Genomic DNA, 16,623 nt, shown 5'->3' on the forward strand with positions numbered 1-16,623 from the left:
AAATTACTTAGCTGGAAATTTTGGACCGCTACCACCCAGGAGCTAGAGTCGGTGCATTCAAGGCTCGAATCTTTCGACAAGAAGGGCCTGGAAGTAGTGCATCTTCTTCAGGAGCAAGCAACACTCCTGAATGTCACGTTGGGACACCTGGCGGAACATGAGGCAGAGATTAACATCTTGATAGCGACCTCGGGACAGATGCGCCACGAACAAGCTCAGCTGAGAAAGGCTTTCAACGAGAGCTGGACACACCTGGCGAGAGAATTGCTTTATCTCAGAAAGTGGCGAGATCCATCGAGAAAGCTAATCGCGCTCTGGACTGGACGGCGGAAGTCCTGCATGGATGGCAGACTGGGCTAGCGGACGCAGCAATAGGGAAGCTGTCACCCCTGATGTGCCCCCCGAACGTACTGACTCAAGCGTTGGAGTCCGTTTGACAGACGTTACCCCAAGGATGGGGGCTGACACCGGCCCTTCAAGGGGGTAATGGCTGGAGGGCCTACGAAGAGGCTAGGGTGGAGGCGGCACTGGCAAACGGCAACATTCGGTTGTTTATTCATTTACCAGTATTTGAATTTAATTATGCTTTGCAGATTTATAGTGTGTGTGTGTGTGTGTCCCCAATGCCAGTGGCCACCAGCAAAGGGGAATCGATGTCCCACTCCTACGCTGGGTTAGCTCCGTATCTGGGAGTGTCGCCGGATCGCCAACTGTTTGTGGAATTCAACGCCGATGAAGCGCGAAAATGTGCGCCATTCATGGGCAGTGTGTGCCCTTTCCTGAAGCCCATTGACCGAAAAGGAAGGATGAAGACCTGTACGGCGGCTGTATTTCTACAGGAGCAGGAAGCCATTCAGAAGAACTGCCGGCTGGACAGTAAAAAGTGGAATGGCATAGATCTGTTTTATGTCGGAGGACGAAAGTGGGGCTACGCGGGGAAGGACAATGTGACTATAGTGCTCCAGTGCCCTGGTAAAAGGATCGGCGGAATAGGTTTGCCACAAGTTCTGCCCGCAGCGGGGGTGATAAGAATCCCAAGACTTTGTTCGGCAACCTCAGATGACTGGGTTCTGCAAGCGAGCTTTCGACGGATGCTGCCAATGAACGTCACAAACGTCATTGACGAAGAAGCGGCCGGGATGCTGAGCAGCTTGCTGGTGCCGGTGATGGAGCAACGGCAACCGGTGGTAATGAGCCCAATATTGGAGCATTCACCATCAGCGCTTCGCCCACCAACGCGGATAGACCAAAGCGACCAAAGCGGTCGAAAGCCTACGCCGACAATGGGAGGAAGAAGAGAACGTCAAGCGGTACCCATTTGAGTGGGTTATTGGATTTCTGTTCCCAGTGCCTCTGATTATTTATCTGATATTTGAATATCGGAGGTTGAGGAACCATGTCGATATCCTGTTATTGGCTCGCGCCACTGAAGTGCGAGATCCCAAAAACGGGACAAATCCGATTCCAGCACGGTGGCGGGAACCTCGTCGGAAGGCTTTGAACTCTCCACAATTAATGGCATAAACAAATCTACAACCACTGCACACACTACACACAAAAACTACAACCTAAACTTTCAACACCTGCCATTTTTTGTTTACAAATGTGCGTTACAAGAGCGTCTACTTTGCACCAAGACAAAAATGTGTTCCAATGGGCCAAAAACCTGGCAATGCCCCGGTTAGTGCATGACGTCATGGCTAGTTTTCTGACTGCCCTAACCCTACTCCGTAGGGCGGCCATTGGAAATTGACATTAGAATCGTCCAACGCGTTGGACCGTTTCACAGACTTCGGCAAAACGTTTCGGTCAAACGGTCCAACGCCAACTAGAGATCCTGTCGGCCAAAAGTGCAAACTTAGCCTATGTTTAAACACTGTCAAACGCGAAAAACAGCCGGTGAAAAGTCGTTTATTGAATTTGATTAGTGTTAACCCTGTGAAACATTAGCTAGACAACGCAAATTAGCAAACACGAAACAAATAGAACTTGTAGAATTGGAGGGAAATCTTTTAGATTTATAAGCAGTGCATAAAGATGTCAAAAAGAGAGAGATACCTGTGAAAATCGCGACGCTGTCCAGGATAACAATGAAGGAAAACAAGGTAACGTTGTTAAAGAACTCGAATTACGCGTGCAATATTTAATGCATTTCTGCCATTCTGTTTTGAGTAGCCATCTCAGTGATTTTGTATTAAAGCCTAGTTATAATATTGCAACAACTTAAAGAAGATGATGTTGGTTCCCATCTCACCGGTTATTAAAAAACTTCTGAAGAATATCGAAAAAAAGAAAGCAGTTCGAATATATATGCTACCCGATTGGATAAAGAATGGGATTCCGCAAGGTCTGGATAGCAGAGAAAGCCTTACAACATGAAAGGGACACATTGGCTTTTAGCACATGCCAAATATGCAGAAGTTCTTCAGCTTGTGTCCGCTGAAAGTCTTGCAAAAAGAACTTGTGCAACGACATTATTCACTCTGAACAAGTGGCACATCATCACATTAATTTCAATTGCGGTGCAATGATTATTCTTCTTCCAACACTATTACTGGATGTCAAGAAGGAATTGTGCTTAAAAGGTATTTTTAAGGCACAAGTCAACGTTTTACAATGTTTTTAACAATCTGTTGATATTTTAAGATGTAGCTGCTCATGTTTTTGAGCCAAATTCCTGTCACAACTGCCAATCTATTGGAACAATGTACATTAAATGTGGGTCAAGTCCAATTATTTTAATAACACGTGAGGGTTTATTTGACTAAATGTTTGTTTGAAAATAATCACATCTACCATAACATAATTTTCATTATTTTCAGGACGATTCCATTTGAGAACTTCAGCTCTGAATTGCCTTAAAGGAATGAATGGCAAATATGGTAACATAAATAACTTGTGTAACGGAAAGATAAATTGTAACATAGTATATTTTGTTTTTATTGTAGTGTCCGTCGCGAAAGACTACGAGCTAATCGATACGTGGATGTTTAAATGAAGATTCGAAGAATAAAGTGAGCAAACTCACAAGGAGATGGCATATTTTATCAACGAATCAATACAAACTGAAGAAACTTTAGAAAAGGACATAGCATCTTACATGATAATGTGTGATCCACTTAGTGAAAGCAGGGCGTCATTAGCTCAGGCAGAAATTTTGAGGATCATTTTCGTGCTCGGCGAAACCTTGTTGAAATTTGACGTTGATGTATCATCTATATTAAACTTCCCACACGGCACGACGGGCTACTCTGTACCTCTGCATAACTGCCTACTTTCCTCCTCAGTCTTCTCCAAAACCATCCTAAATTCCTCTTAGAACCTTCTGTTTGGTCGCCTGGTAGCTGCCTGACAGGATCTTCAGTCCCTCTTACATCCTCCTCAGCCAGTACCTACAACCTCCCGTGATGAAAAAAATTGTGTGACACATGTCTTCGATATACCCAGCTGCTTTATATAAGTTTTATAGGAATTGAATGTAATTAACAAACAAAATGAATAATAAACGACAACAGAATATTGGAAATTGTATATTCAATTTCAAAAACTTTATCTTTTATTGGAATTGGCAAAGAAATAGGACTGGCTTTTATAATATTTTAGGTTAGTCCTATTTTTCCAAGGCATTAGTCCTATTTCTATTTAGAGATAGTCCTATTTTCTAAAATTGTTCCAATTGGAACGATTGGCCTCCATTCCGGTAAAAGCGTCGAATTATGTGCATTTTCCTTTTTAAAATACCGACGGTGTTTACTCATTACTTAAATGGTTCACAAAACCTTTTTTTCTTATGCTATTTTAATTAAAATTACAGGAGAACATGAACTATATTGTATTTAATAGAGTTCATTTAACAAAATACTATTAGAGCAAAATCAGACATATTTATTACTTATATTGGTTTATTTATCAATTTATAGTGGTCATAACAAACTTTTCCAATTGCATAAATTTTTACAATTTCATACTACTATCGTTACCTAATTCTAAATTTCCAATTTTTAATTCTAATTTGAAATGGTAAACCGCAAAATTTACATTATCTAACAATTCTACTTTAGCCAAATGTTTTTGTGATACTTTAAAACTCACGAGTCTTACTTTCATGAAGGGATCTCCTAAAGCTCTCCTGAGCATATCACCAACAATTTCTTGAATTGAAAATATTGGCATGTTTCTCCACAATTTTCCAGCCTCTTGTGGCACTCCTCAGTACTTCTCAACGGTATGATAGATGTGCTGTGGAGGCTAAGAGCCATTTAGAAGATTCGCAGGAAGGAGATGTGCCGTGTGGGCTGACTTTCTATGGTCGCAATGAGATAGTTTCTTGCCATGATGTCCTTTCTCATCCACTATGCTCTCTGCTCGGTGTTGACAGAATTATCTTCAGAGACAACCTTGGCACGTTGGTGAGAAAACATTAACATCTGTTGGGACATGCTTATGCTTAAGATATACCTCAACAGGATATTTTTCCAATCCAGTCAAAACGTTGACAAGATCACGCTGCTCGAGCAATAGCCAACATCCGAACTTCCACAGGGGGAAATTACTGCCATTAAACTTGGCTATATGGTTGACTTCCTCAATGTATTTTGTGTCATTTTGCTTTCAGACAGGGTGCATGGACTGGGCCCATAACCTGTGAAGAAGACAGAATGTGTCAATGGAATTGAGGCGTCTGTCTTTGATGACAGGCATTGCAATTCCACCCTAGTGCAATGCAGTAAGTGAGCGTATCAATCAGTTATGATTGATGCGCTGGGGAGGCTAAAAGCCTTGTAGAAGGTTCCCAGGTAGGAGATGTGTGGGTTCCCTATGATTTTGTAGAAGAGTCAGATGTTATATGAAATAGAAAATTCAATTGATTATGAAACAGAGATGATTTTTGAATAAACTTACCGTTTCACTTGTAGACAATATTTGAGTTCATTAGTTGTAATAAAACAAACAATGGAATTGGCAGTATGGGCAGGTTATCTACCGACAAAGAGATGAAATATTACTGCATAATCAAAAAAAAATTCGTATTTTTAGTTAAACTCCGATTAAAACAACTGGTAAGTAGATCCGTATTAAATATAAGAAAAAAAAACATTCGAATTACCGCCGAATCCTTGAAAATGTTGTCTGCTTCGACGGTGATTGGTGGAAGTTTTTTTCAATATTCTGGTTATAAAAAGTCAATATTAAATAGATTTTTTGGTATCACGAGATGCACAAGCTTGCGGAGATTCCAGAAAGTGTACTTTTTTTGCAATAATTGGAAATAACCCCCAAACGAGTGTCCTAAACTTTGGAACTTCTTGGCTGCCATTTCCCTTCCTCTAAAATGAAAGCTAAAATATAAATAATTAATTTAGGCTCTATCATAAGTTAAGATTTAAAAAGTTTAACTGAAATGGATAGCTCTCTTTATGAAACTATCAATTTTTGTAAAAGTAAAGATGAAAAATTGAGAAGGAAAAAATTTTTACAAGAGCGCTTTTTTAAAGTTTTTTGGCGAACGAGCGCTATTACTGTAGCCAATGAAGAAAACGGCATAGGAAGCCTTCATGTAAGATTTCTTTTCTTCTCAATTTTTCATTTTTATTTTTACAGAAATGGATAAATCTCTTACCTAGTATGTTTAAACTAAGTTTTTACTTCATTCCCATTTTTTTCTAGTATGACACGCGTTATATACGCTCTTTTGAATTTTCTCTTACATGAATTTCAGTCCTTTTTGTGTTTTTTAAAATGGCTCTAGTTACACTGAAACCAGTAAGTTTCGGTAGTTCGAAGGAATTCGAGACTTTTTTCCAGGTTTGAAGGATGTCCCCTAAAGCTAAGGAATATATTTGCAAACTGAGTATAAATACTATGTGAAGAAACAATACACAAAGCTATTTAAATATTTGCTTGATAAATGTTGCAATCGTTGCGTAGAAAAAAAGAGAAAAAAAATGCCCCACGAAGGCATAGTCTGGCGGGCAAAAATGGCGAGCCGAAAAAAATAGAAAAAATAAATGGCCTAAGAAGGCATAGTCCGGTGGGCAAAAACGGCCCGCCAAAAAAACGGAAAGAACCATGACCCACGATGGCACAGTCCGGTGGCAAAAAATGGCCAGCCGAAATAGAAAACGTAAAAAAATGACGTGCTTAAGACAAATACGGAATTGGGACATACCTTTAAAAAGCAGCTTTATCCACAACAAAAACACAACAAAACACTGCCACTGTACACTGACAAAAAAGAACAAATATGTAAATTACGGCACTTTACTCGCAAAAAATTACACGTGTCTATCTACACCACGAGAGTATACTAATTTTTAATAGCTAGCAAAAGGCTTTTCAGTCGGGTGGTGTGTTATTGCCAGGTATTTTTTGTCTTTTCATTTGAGTTATAATATAAATCTCAATTAGCAATAATGAATTTTACTATAGTATTTTAGTAGTATACGAATTTTTATCTTTCGGTACAATAGGGGAAAACTTATTTTATTACAACGAAATCTTTCGGTGCAATAGGGAATAAAGCCACTTATTGCAACGACAGATTTCAGTAAAATAGTAAACAAAACCCTTATTGAAACGAAAGATTTCGGTGCAATAGATTCCACTGTCAGCCAGCTCATTACCTAGGATGCCAATGTCGCTTAGGATCCAAGTGTGTGCGAGTGCCTGATTTTTTTAGATTTTGGATAAGGTTCCATATTTCTATTGTAACTGGCTTTTGGTTTTGGGTTAGTCTAGGAGTTGCGTTGATTGCCAGTAAGGGCTGCTGGGAGTCGGGGTCCGGGTTCTGTATGGTAAATGGCTTCAAGGGCTTTTTATCCCATATAGTTCGGCCGTTTGGATGTTGGACACTGGGGTAAGGTGCCAGGCACTTTTGAATCCAGGGTCCGAAAATATGTAGACGCACGAAGTGGAGGCTGAAGTTACGGATCCGTCCATGAATCCGACGAGGGAGGTCTAGAATATATTCCTTAAAACCTTGTTTATCGCCGCCCGAGCTTTAGATTGGTTGGAGGTAGCTTCTGGTTTTGTCATCGAGAAGTAGGATGTCATGTGAGGCGCGGTGGTCCAGGGCGTAGTGGTTTTCCTTTGAGTTATGTATCCGAAGCGGTCTGATAAAAGATTATAGTCCTGCGAAGTAATGTCACCGAGCATTATATAGATGTTTGGGGTGCTTCAGACGGGCCATGATCAAGGGTTGTTAAGATGTTGCAGGGCTGGCTGAGGCCGAATTGTCGGGTTGTTTCCTCAGTTTAATTAGATATCGGGCCATGAGCCATTTGTATCTTCTTTTGACCGTTTCCAGTCCAAAGTTCTGTGTATTCTATCTATTTTATTCTATTCTGTGTAGGATATCCACCAGAGTGGATTTGAATAGGGTCGCCAGTGTCGGGGTATTTGATCCGAATGATTGTTTGGTGAGCATGTTAAAGAGGTTTCGTATATTATTCGTTTCTTTATACAGCTGTTGACAACAAGTAGCTGATATTACTAAGAGGAGGACTTGCGCTTCAGCTGGAGAGGATGAGGTAGCGGCTCGAAAGAATGCTGAAGGCCTACACTAGATAGTTCTCTCAAGGGTCAACTAACTACTGCTAGTTGTCCATGGCTTTATATATGTTAGCCATCGACCGTGAGAGCCATACGGGACAATGTTAAAGGATAGGCGGCAATATCGGGTGGTATCGGGCGATTTTGGGTGCAATGGAGAGGTAAGGCGGGCAAATTCGGGTGGTATCGAACGAATTTTGGGCGATAGCTGAAAATCGGTCGGACGGTTTTAGGCCATTTCGGATAATCCCAGACCAACCAAAATAAATCTATTTTTAGCCAACGTGCCGAGACATGTCTTCGTTATTTCCTATATTCCTAAGGGAGTTTTAAAACTAGGTTAGTAAATGAAGGCTTTAAGAAACAAGGGGTACAGGTATAAGATTCTAGTCTATTTGAGAAAGTAAGTAAGGAGGGGCTTCGCTCGACGATTTGTTGCATTACGACATTGAACAATAATGGACTTAGTACCGCTTCCTCGGTTGATGGTTCTTGTATAAGAAACGAAGTTTCCTATTTGCACACAGACCGTACTACCGGTGAGGAAAGATTGAATCCACTTATGGGTTTGTCCCTTTATGCCCAAATTTTGCCAATTGAAAAGAATACTGGTGTGTTGAGCGCGATACGAACGCTTTGGCAATGTCAAACTTGCTATTGACTATCATTAGATGGCTGTGCTTAACACATCATCTGTTGGAATACCTGCCCTTTGGTTTAGTGTGCTCATCGTTCCTTTTGTCATACAGTCTTCTCTCTCTCATCCAGAGTTTGTAAGAAAACAGTAAGACGTCAAAAGCTCTCGTACTCCATACTAAATACAGTTTGAGTTCGCACTTGTATCTCTCCTTCTTTACATACCATGGACATAAGAGGTAAGTTTATTCACTATATTTATACGCTCACTTACTGCATTGCACTAGGGTGGAATTGCAATGCCTGTCGTCAAAGTCAGACGCCTCAATTCCATTGACACATTCTGTCTTCTTCACAGGTTATGGGCCCAGTCCATGCGCCCTGTCTGAAAGCAAAATGACACAAAATACATTGAGGAAGTCAACCATATAGCCAAGTTTAATGGCAGTAATTTCCCCCTGTGGAAGTTCGGATGTTGGCTATTGCTCGAGCAGCGTGATGTTGTCAACGTTTTGACTGGATTGGAAAAATATCCTGTTGAGGTATATCTTAAGCATAAGCATGTCCCAACAGATGTTAATGTTTTCTCACCAACGTGCCAAGGTTGTCTCTGAAGATAATTCTGTGACCACCGAGCAGAGAGCATAGTGGATGAGAAAGGACATCATGGCAAGAAACTATCTCATTGCGACCATAGAAAGTCAGCCCACACGGCACATCTCCTTCCTGCGAATCTCCTAAATGGCTCTTAGACTCCACAGCGCATCAATCATACCGTTGAGAAGTACTGAGGAGGGCCACAAGAGGCTGGAAAATTTTCGAGAAACATACCAATATTGTCAATTCAAGAAATTGTTGGTGATATGCTAAGGATTGCTTTAGGAGATCGCTCCATGAAAGTAAGACTCGTGAGTTTTAAAGTATCACAAAAACATTTGGCTCAAGTAGAATTGTTAAATAATGTAAATTTTGGGGTTAAACATTTCAAATTAAAATTAAAAATTAGAAATTTAGAATTAGGTAACGATAGTAGTATGAAATAGTAAAAAATTTATGCAATTGGCAAAGTTCGTTGTGACCACTATAAAATGCAATATAAGTAATAAGTATTTCTGATTTTGCCCTAATAGTATTTTGTTAAATGACCTCTATTAAATACAATATCGTTCATGTTCTCCTGTAATTTTAATTAAAATAGCATAAGAAAAAAAGGTTTTGTGAACCAATATAAGTAATGAGTAAACACCATCAGTATTTTAAAAAGGAAAATGCATATAAGCCGACGCTTTTACGCAACTAACTGCTTACCGGAATGGAGGCTCATCGTTTCAATGGGAACAATTTTAGAAAATACGACTATCTCTAAATAAAAATAGGATTAATGTCTTGGAAAAATAGGACTGACCTAAAATATCTTAAAAGTGAGTCTTATTTCACAACCAATTCCAATAAAAGATATAGTTTTTGAAATTGAATATATTATACCCAATGTTCTGTTGTCGTCTAACATTCATTTTATGTGTTAATTACATTCAATTCCTATAAAACGTATATAAAGCCGTTGGGTAAATCGAGATGTCACACAATTTGTTTCAACATGGGAGGTTCTAGGTACTAGCTGAGGAGGATGTAAGAGGGACTGAAGAGCCTGTCAGGCAGCTACTAGGCGACCAAAAAGAAGGTTCTAAGAGGAATTTAGGATGGTTATGGAGTAGACTGAGGAGGAAAGTAGGCAGTTCTGCAAAGGTACTGAGGAGCCCGTCGTGCCGTGTGGGAGCAACAAAAAACTTTGATCAACTGTCATACTGCCCATGAGATGTGGGATCGCCTATCTGCTCAGCATCTGCGTAATGCCGTCGAAAATCAACATGTCCTGCAACAAAAATTCGCTGGCTCTCCTAACATCTCGGCTTTTAAAAGAGGTGCATGGCCAAGCGTTGGACAAGAGGCGAACAAGATTCCACCGATGCGGCTTTCTTTGCAAGTAACTTTCCAAACAGGTGTGCAGCCAGATCACTAACAACCCGGCCACCATCACGTGGCACAAGAGATAGCAAAAACCGTGCCAGTGGAGTCAGAACACCATCAAGACATTATCATCCGTACGCCTCCACGCCCCATTGTACATACTGCAATAAAGATTACCATACCGCTGAAATGTGTCGCCAACGCAGACGAGATGAGCTGAGTGCTCAACAAAAGAGGACTCTCATTAAGCCAGCAGTTGATCAGAGCTATCGACTTGAAGATAATAGTTTCATATCTGACACTACCTGTTTCTTTTCCCATAGCTCCGACGACTGGTTCGCTGACTCTGGGGCGACACATCTCCGATCAACGGAGATATTTGAAAAATCTAATACCAGTCAAGCACAACTCTTGGTTCGTAAGCGAAATTGGCAACACAAGACTAGCAGTACATGGAAATGGAGAAATTGAATTCATGGTTGTGGTGAACGGAGTGAGACATATCGCTGGTCCTACAACTGCCAAGACTGTTTTCTATGTACCAGGGCTTGGAACCAATCTCTTATCGATTGCAACCGTGACAGAAGCTAGCGTCACCGTACACTTTGTTGAGTCTAGAGTAACCTTCAATAGAAACAACACCGTTATGATGGTTGGAAGGAGAATCGGCAGAAGGCTCTACCACCTACATATCTCCGCCAACACCCCGCTTGACACAGTGCTCTTCATGGCACCACCACCACCATTCCTTGAGGTGTGGCACCAACGATTGGCCTACATTAGCTAGAATAGAATATTAAAAATATCATCAAGTCAACTGGTGACTGGGCTGACACTACCACGAGAGAGCACAATCCCCACAGAACCCTGTCATGGCTGTGCTGCTGGGAAGATGGAGCGCTCCCCATTCCAGACAGGAAGAACGCGTGCAACGTAAGTGGGTCAGCTTTTCCATACCGACCTGTTTGGGCCAATGCATGTCGAAACACCCAAAGTCTCCAAGTACTTCATGATCTTCACAGATGACTACAGTGGTTTCCGCACAGTCTACTTCCTCAAACAGAAGTCAGAAGCAGAGGCATGTTTCAAGGAATTTCACAACCACCTGCGGTCTGAAACTGGCAATCCAATGCACACTCTAAGAAGCGACAATGGTGGGGAGTTCAGCGGGAATTCCTATAAGAAGTATCTGTCAGACAACGGGATTAGACTGGAAACATCAACCCCACACACGCCAGAACAGAATGGAGTATCGGAGAGAGCCAACAGGACCATCATGGCAGGCGCCCGATGCCTCATCCACGCTAAACATTTGCCCCTCAAACTATGGGGAGAAGCCATTGCCTGTGCAGTATACATTCTTAATCGAGTCACCACCAAGGCGGCTCCAAATACTCCGTACCAAAACTGGCACGGAACCATTCCATATCTATCCAACCTACGCATTTTTGGATCAATTGCCTACATCCATGTACCGAAGGCAGAGTGGAGAAAGCTGGACTCAAAAAGCACTATGTGCTACTTCGTAGGCTACTGTACCCATCAAAAGGCTTACAGATTTTGGGATCCAGAAGCTAAGACAATCAAAATTAGCAGAGATGTTATTTTTTACGAACAGACCTACCATGTTCCAAAAACATTAACAGACCGCGACAAATTTAACAAATCGGACTACAACGACTTTTTCCCGAGTCAAGTGAAGACAGCCCAACTCATTGAGACCTCTCAACCACCCATGAAGCACTATGATGCAGGAGGAAGACAATCCAGTGGACACTAGCAATCCAGAGTGCAATCCTAAGCCGGCTGACTCCTCAAATGTCCAGAATGAGGTCTCAACAACCATACCAAACGAAGAAACCTCGATGCCTACAACTAGTCAATCCCCCTATCCGCTTCGCATCCACGTGCCAAAGCGTCAATGGGATGAGTCACTGCTGTCGATGACCGGAACACGCAAACCAAAAAGCTTCACCGATGCCATGACATCAACGGATTCCCATCTACGGAATAGTATAATTCATTGATTTCTAATACGACTTGGACTCTCAAACAGTTACCACCCGGTCGCTTGTCAATCGCTTGTCATAGCCTCAAATTCTACCGGTCGCCTGGATCCTTCAGCGTTGGTCAACAAGCGTTCTCATCATCGTAGGAACTTCACTCGAAACTTGAATCTGGTGAGGAAGGTGATTCGGGAGACTGGAGCCAGCAGTTACACAGCTGATCTCCTCAAGAAGGCTGACATCCACTACGAACAATGCATGTACTACCATCATCGCTATTGCGCAAGAGTGGGCATCACCGACGACAGCTGGCTGGAAAATCTACGACGTGATTTTCAAACTACCCATGAAGAGTTCGAAGCGCTGCGTCATGCTGAACAACCTGCTGGACCGTCATCGCCTGCAGCAAAAGCTCGTACGAGAGTCCATGTCCGCCGTGATATGACTGATCCGACACGTCCACCTGAATCTACTCCGCTGTACGTCCCTTCCGATTCCTTGCTGCAGTATCGCGAAGAAAGTGTATCCCGGCCCGGAGAAGTTTTCGTCCATGACCGCCCTACTCGTCGTCCATCCGAGAGTAATCGCTCACCCTCGTTGAGCTCAAAATCTTCCATTGCCGGGAGCACTTCCTCTTTTTTATCTGGGAATTCGTTGCGTTCGACCCTGATGCGAGAACGCCGTGCCGCCGAACTCGAGCTCGAGTTGGTCCGGAAGAGAATAGAAGAGGAGAAGGACGAAGACCTACGCCTCAACGAGCTAACCCGCAAACTCCGAGAGGAAATAGAGCGCGTCGCAGCCTGACCACAGGAAAGGAAAATCGAGAAAGAAATCGCCCGGCTTCGTATGAGCAAGGAGTTGTCGAAAAGATCCATTCGTTCGTCTTCGCCGATCTCTTTGAGCTCCCTCAGCGAATCCGACGAGGAATTTTTCCCTAGGCCGTCGTCGAAGCTAAAGACCCGCTCCAAAAACGTCTCGGAATCGCGGTCGGCCGTCTTAAGAGTGGACAGCTGGATCGATAACCTGGAGCAGGAACCAGCAGCTGTACCAGTAAACACCCTTGTTCCATGGATGTTTGGAGGATCGGCTCCGTTTACGTGTACTCCTTTCGACGGCGATCCACGTGACTGGCTTCTCTTTGCCTCGCACTTTCCAGGCTCTCGTCCACGAAGTCATCCCGCACGACAGCCAACACTTACGCAGAACAGGCTCTAATGTTCTGCGTCGCATCTCCCCGCTGTTGAAAACGCCCCCAGGTTACTCTGCCGTTCTTGCCTACCTGAAAAACACTACGGTTCGAGTGAGCAGATCGCCCGATGCAAAATTCGTGATCTCCTGAGTCTTCCCTTCGTCAAACCGGGTGATCGCCAAGCGCTGGAGTTTTTTTCCGACCAGCTACATGGAGCAGTCTTCGTCTTACAGCAAGAAGGGTTGGAGCACGATTTGAAGAGTGCTGCCAACTTAGACCAAGCGGTTCAAAAGTTGCCGCCTCTTTTTCGCCATCGCTGGGCCCGGTATGTCCGAAAACGCATGCCGAAAATTCTGGATCTCGACGATCTCGATCGCTTCCTGGAGGAGGTTGTTGAAGAAGAAAGAATCGCTAGTTGTTTGTCTTTCGATCTAGCGCCCAAGATGGAGCCTCGCGGAAAGCGTGTCACTTTTGACCATCCTAACCTTGTGAGATACCCTTCGATCAAGCCTTCAGTTCCGAAGCCACCACCCATCCGTCCACCTCCCACCGTTTTGTCTACCCAGGCCATGAGAGAACTGACATCGAGTGTCCGAGCTGCGGTGAGGCTCATCGACTGAGTAGCTGTGCGGAATTTCGGCGGAAGTCGCCGAACCATCGAGCGTTGGTGGTAAAGGAGAAAGGTATCTGCTTCAATTGTCTTGACGGGAAACATCGAAGTGCTGACTGTCTTTCGTAGCCGGCCTGTGAATCGCCCGGTTGCCGTGCTCGCCATCATTCGTTGCTGCAGGGTGCGGAAAGATTTTTCCCCGAGAAGAGTGGACACCGCCGTTTTCCACATCCGAACGAGGATCCGAGCTATGTTCCAGGACCCCAGACTCTCGCCATTACTCTCCGTTCAGCAGTAAACGTTCTTCTGGCCGTTGTTCCAGTTCGTCTTCGCCTTATTGGACACCTGCAGCCACGCTACTTTGTTGCGTGAGGACGCGGCTCAGGCGCTCGGCCTGACGGTTCGGCCTCGCAAAATTCGTTTTGGGACTTTCCACGGGAAAGATCCTATCGTCGACACTCGCTTAGTAGATTTCACTGTGTCATCGCTGGATGGAGAGTAATGTTGCGTATCTCTAAAGAATTGCAATGGCTTTATAGACCGACAAGTCTTAAAGTCCCTAGTTCCCCTGTCTTGACAACTAAGAAAACTAACGAAGGTTTGCAATACTGTATTTAAACAGAGAAGGGCTTCGTTTTACAAGGTTGGGGGAGTTCGACAGCTATGTGTCGATTACAAAGAACACAAAAAGAACACTGAAACTGGATCTACCCGCCCGTGTCACCAAGAAGACAAAAACAAAAGATAGTGAGGCGATAAGGGAGCCCTCTACAGGGTCCTACCCCTACCGATCAAATCGGTAACAAGCAAAGTTGTCCGGTTTTCGACGCTTTCGTGGTACCCCATCTCAACGTTGGGCACCGAAGGATGAAAAACTCTTCCACCTCGTTCGAGTATCTTCGCGGACTTGATTTTTTCGCTCGTGATGCCGCAGAAGATAAAGTTCTGATCGGCATGGACGTCCAGGACGCTCACCTGAATATCGAAGTCCGTCGCCCGCCAGGTAGAGTTCGAGGACCTAATGCGTTTCGTATCCCGTTCAGTTGGGGCATCGTGGGGAGAACCTTTTCCGCGCCCGCTGCGAAAGCAGCGAGCGTAAATTTCGTTAAGTTGGAGTCGATCGAGCTGCTGGAGCAGTCCGTTGAGAGGTTCTGGAGAACCCAATCGCTGCCCGTCCATGAGGCCCCCCAAAACCTTTATGTCCGCGCTTGACCGTTGCGCCATAGACCAATTGGATTCGACCATTCGACACAGTGGAGTTCGCTATGATTTTGGTTAACCCGTTCGCCCCGACTGCCCGAAGCTGCCGAACAACAAGGAGTTTGCCCCGTCGGAAATTTTTCGCCTTGTAGAGGACACTGCAGTCGAACAACGATCTGCGCAAAGCAGTTTCCGAACAAATGCAAGAAGTCTTTCGCAGCGGCCACGTCACAAGAGTTACTTCGACTGATTCTGGTTCGAGAATCTGGTACCTCCCGTATCACCCGGTTCAGCATCCCAGCAAGCCCAACAAGGTTCGACTCGTCTACGACGCCGCTGGCCGCTTTAAAGGAATGGCCATTAATGACATCCTGTTGAAAGGGCCAGATCTGACTACCCAATTGCTTGCAGTGCTGCTTCGCTTTCGTGAGAGGAGGATTGCCGTTACTGCTGACATCGCCAGAATGTTTTATCAGGTTCTGGTGCGAGAAGGCGCCAGGCCGATGTTTCGCTTTTTATGGAGTGAGTCTGGGACTGAAAATCCTATCCAGGAGTACCAGATGACGGTGCTCATTTTCGGCGCCGTGTCTTCGCCAACGACTTGTAGCTTCACCATTCAACGCCTCGAAAAGGATGCACCCGTCCACCTGCAGGAAGTCGTGAGCCGGATTCGCTCCGACCTGTATGTGGATAATTTGTTGTCATCGATCGACGAAGTGGAAGACGGAGCGTCAACTTGCCGAAAACTCGTGGAATTGCTTAGCCTAGGTGGCTTCAACCTCGTCCAGTTTCTCAGCTCCTCGCGTTTATTGCTGGATCGCTTGCCCTCCGCGTTTCGTCTTATGCCGGAGCTCGATTTGGACTTCCACAACTTGCCGACCGAACGGACGCTGGGTTATCTATGGAATAGCGATCGAGATGAGTTCCTCTTCCGTTTCAAGCCGCCCAAAGAAGCCTAATCTAAAAGCTACATTCTGGCTGCCATCGCGAGCATTTACGATCCGCTTGGTCTGCTCGCGCCGGTGGTCTTGGTGGCGAAGATTATTCTTCAGGACATCTGCCGGCTTAAAAGCGGCTGGGATGAAGTGTTGACTGCTGACATTTTGAATGGGTGGGGACGTTTTATGGAACATCTTCCTACGCTCAAGTCGCTGAACATCCCGCAAAGTCTCATTACGCGTCCACAATCTGCCTACTCGTAGTTCCAGCTACACGCCTTTTCAGATGCATCGAAAGACGGATTTGGAGTTGTCGTCTATCTTCGATTCGAGTCGCCGAACAAATTTGAAGTTGCGTTCGCGATGGCGAAGGTGAGAGTTGCTCCGATCCAACAAATATCTATCCCGAAGATGGAACTACAAGGTACGCTGTTAGCAGTCCGGTTGGTGAACTACCTGCTGAAGGAGATCACGCTGCCCATTTCTTCCGTGTTTTTCTTGGTGGATGTGATGACCGTACTTCGT

General features: G+C 44.2%; 1 protein-coding gene across 1 annotated transcript; it reads left to right on the forward strand.

The window, feature by feature from the left end:
• The first annotated feature begins 13,691 nt into the window (after positions 1-13,691).
• Positions 13,692-16,119, forward strand: LOC130691038 (uncharacterized). The gene is made up of 2 exons (XM_057513942.1): positions 13,692-13,952; positions 15,313-16,119. The coding sequence occupies exons 1-2, from the start codon at positions 13,692-13,694 to the stop codon at positions 16,117-16,119; spliced, it is 1,068 nt and encodes a 355-aa protein (XP_057369925.1).
• The last annotated feature ends 504 nt before the right edge of the window (positions 16,120-16,623 follow it).

Source organism: Daphnia carinata, chromosome 1 (assembly GCF_022539665.2).
Source record: "Daphnia carinata strain CSIRO-1 chromosome 1, CSIRO_AGI_Dcar_HiC_V3, whole genome shotgun sequence".
Lineage (NCBI taxonomy): Eukaryota > Metazoa > Arthropoda > Branchiopoda > Diplostraca > Daphniidae > Daphnia > Daphnia carinata.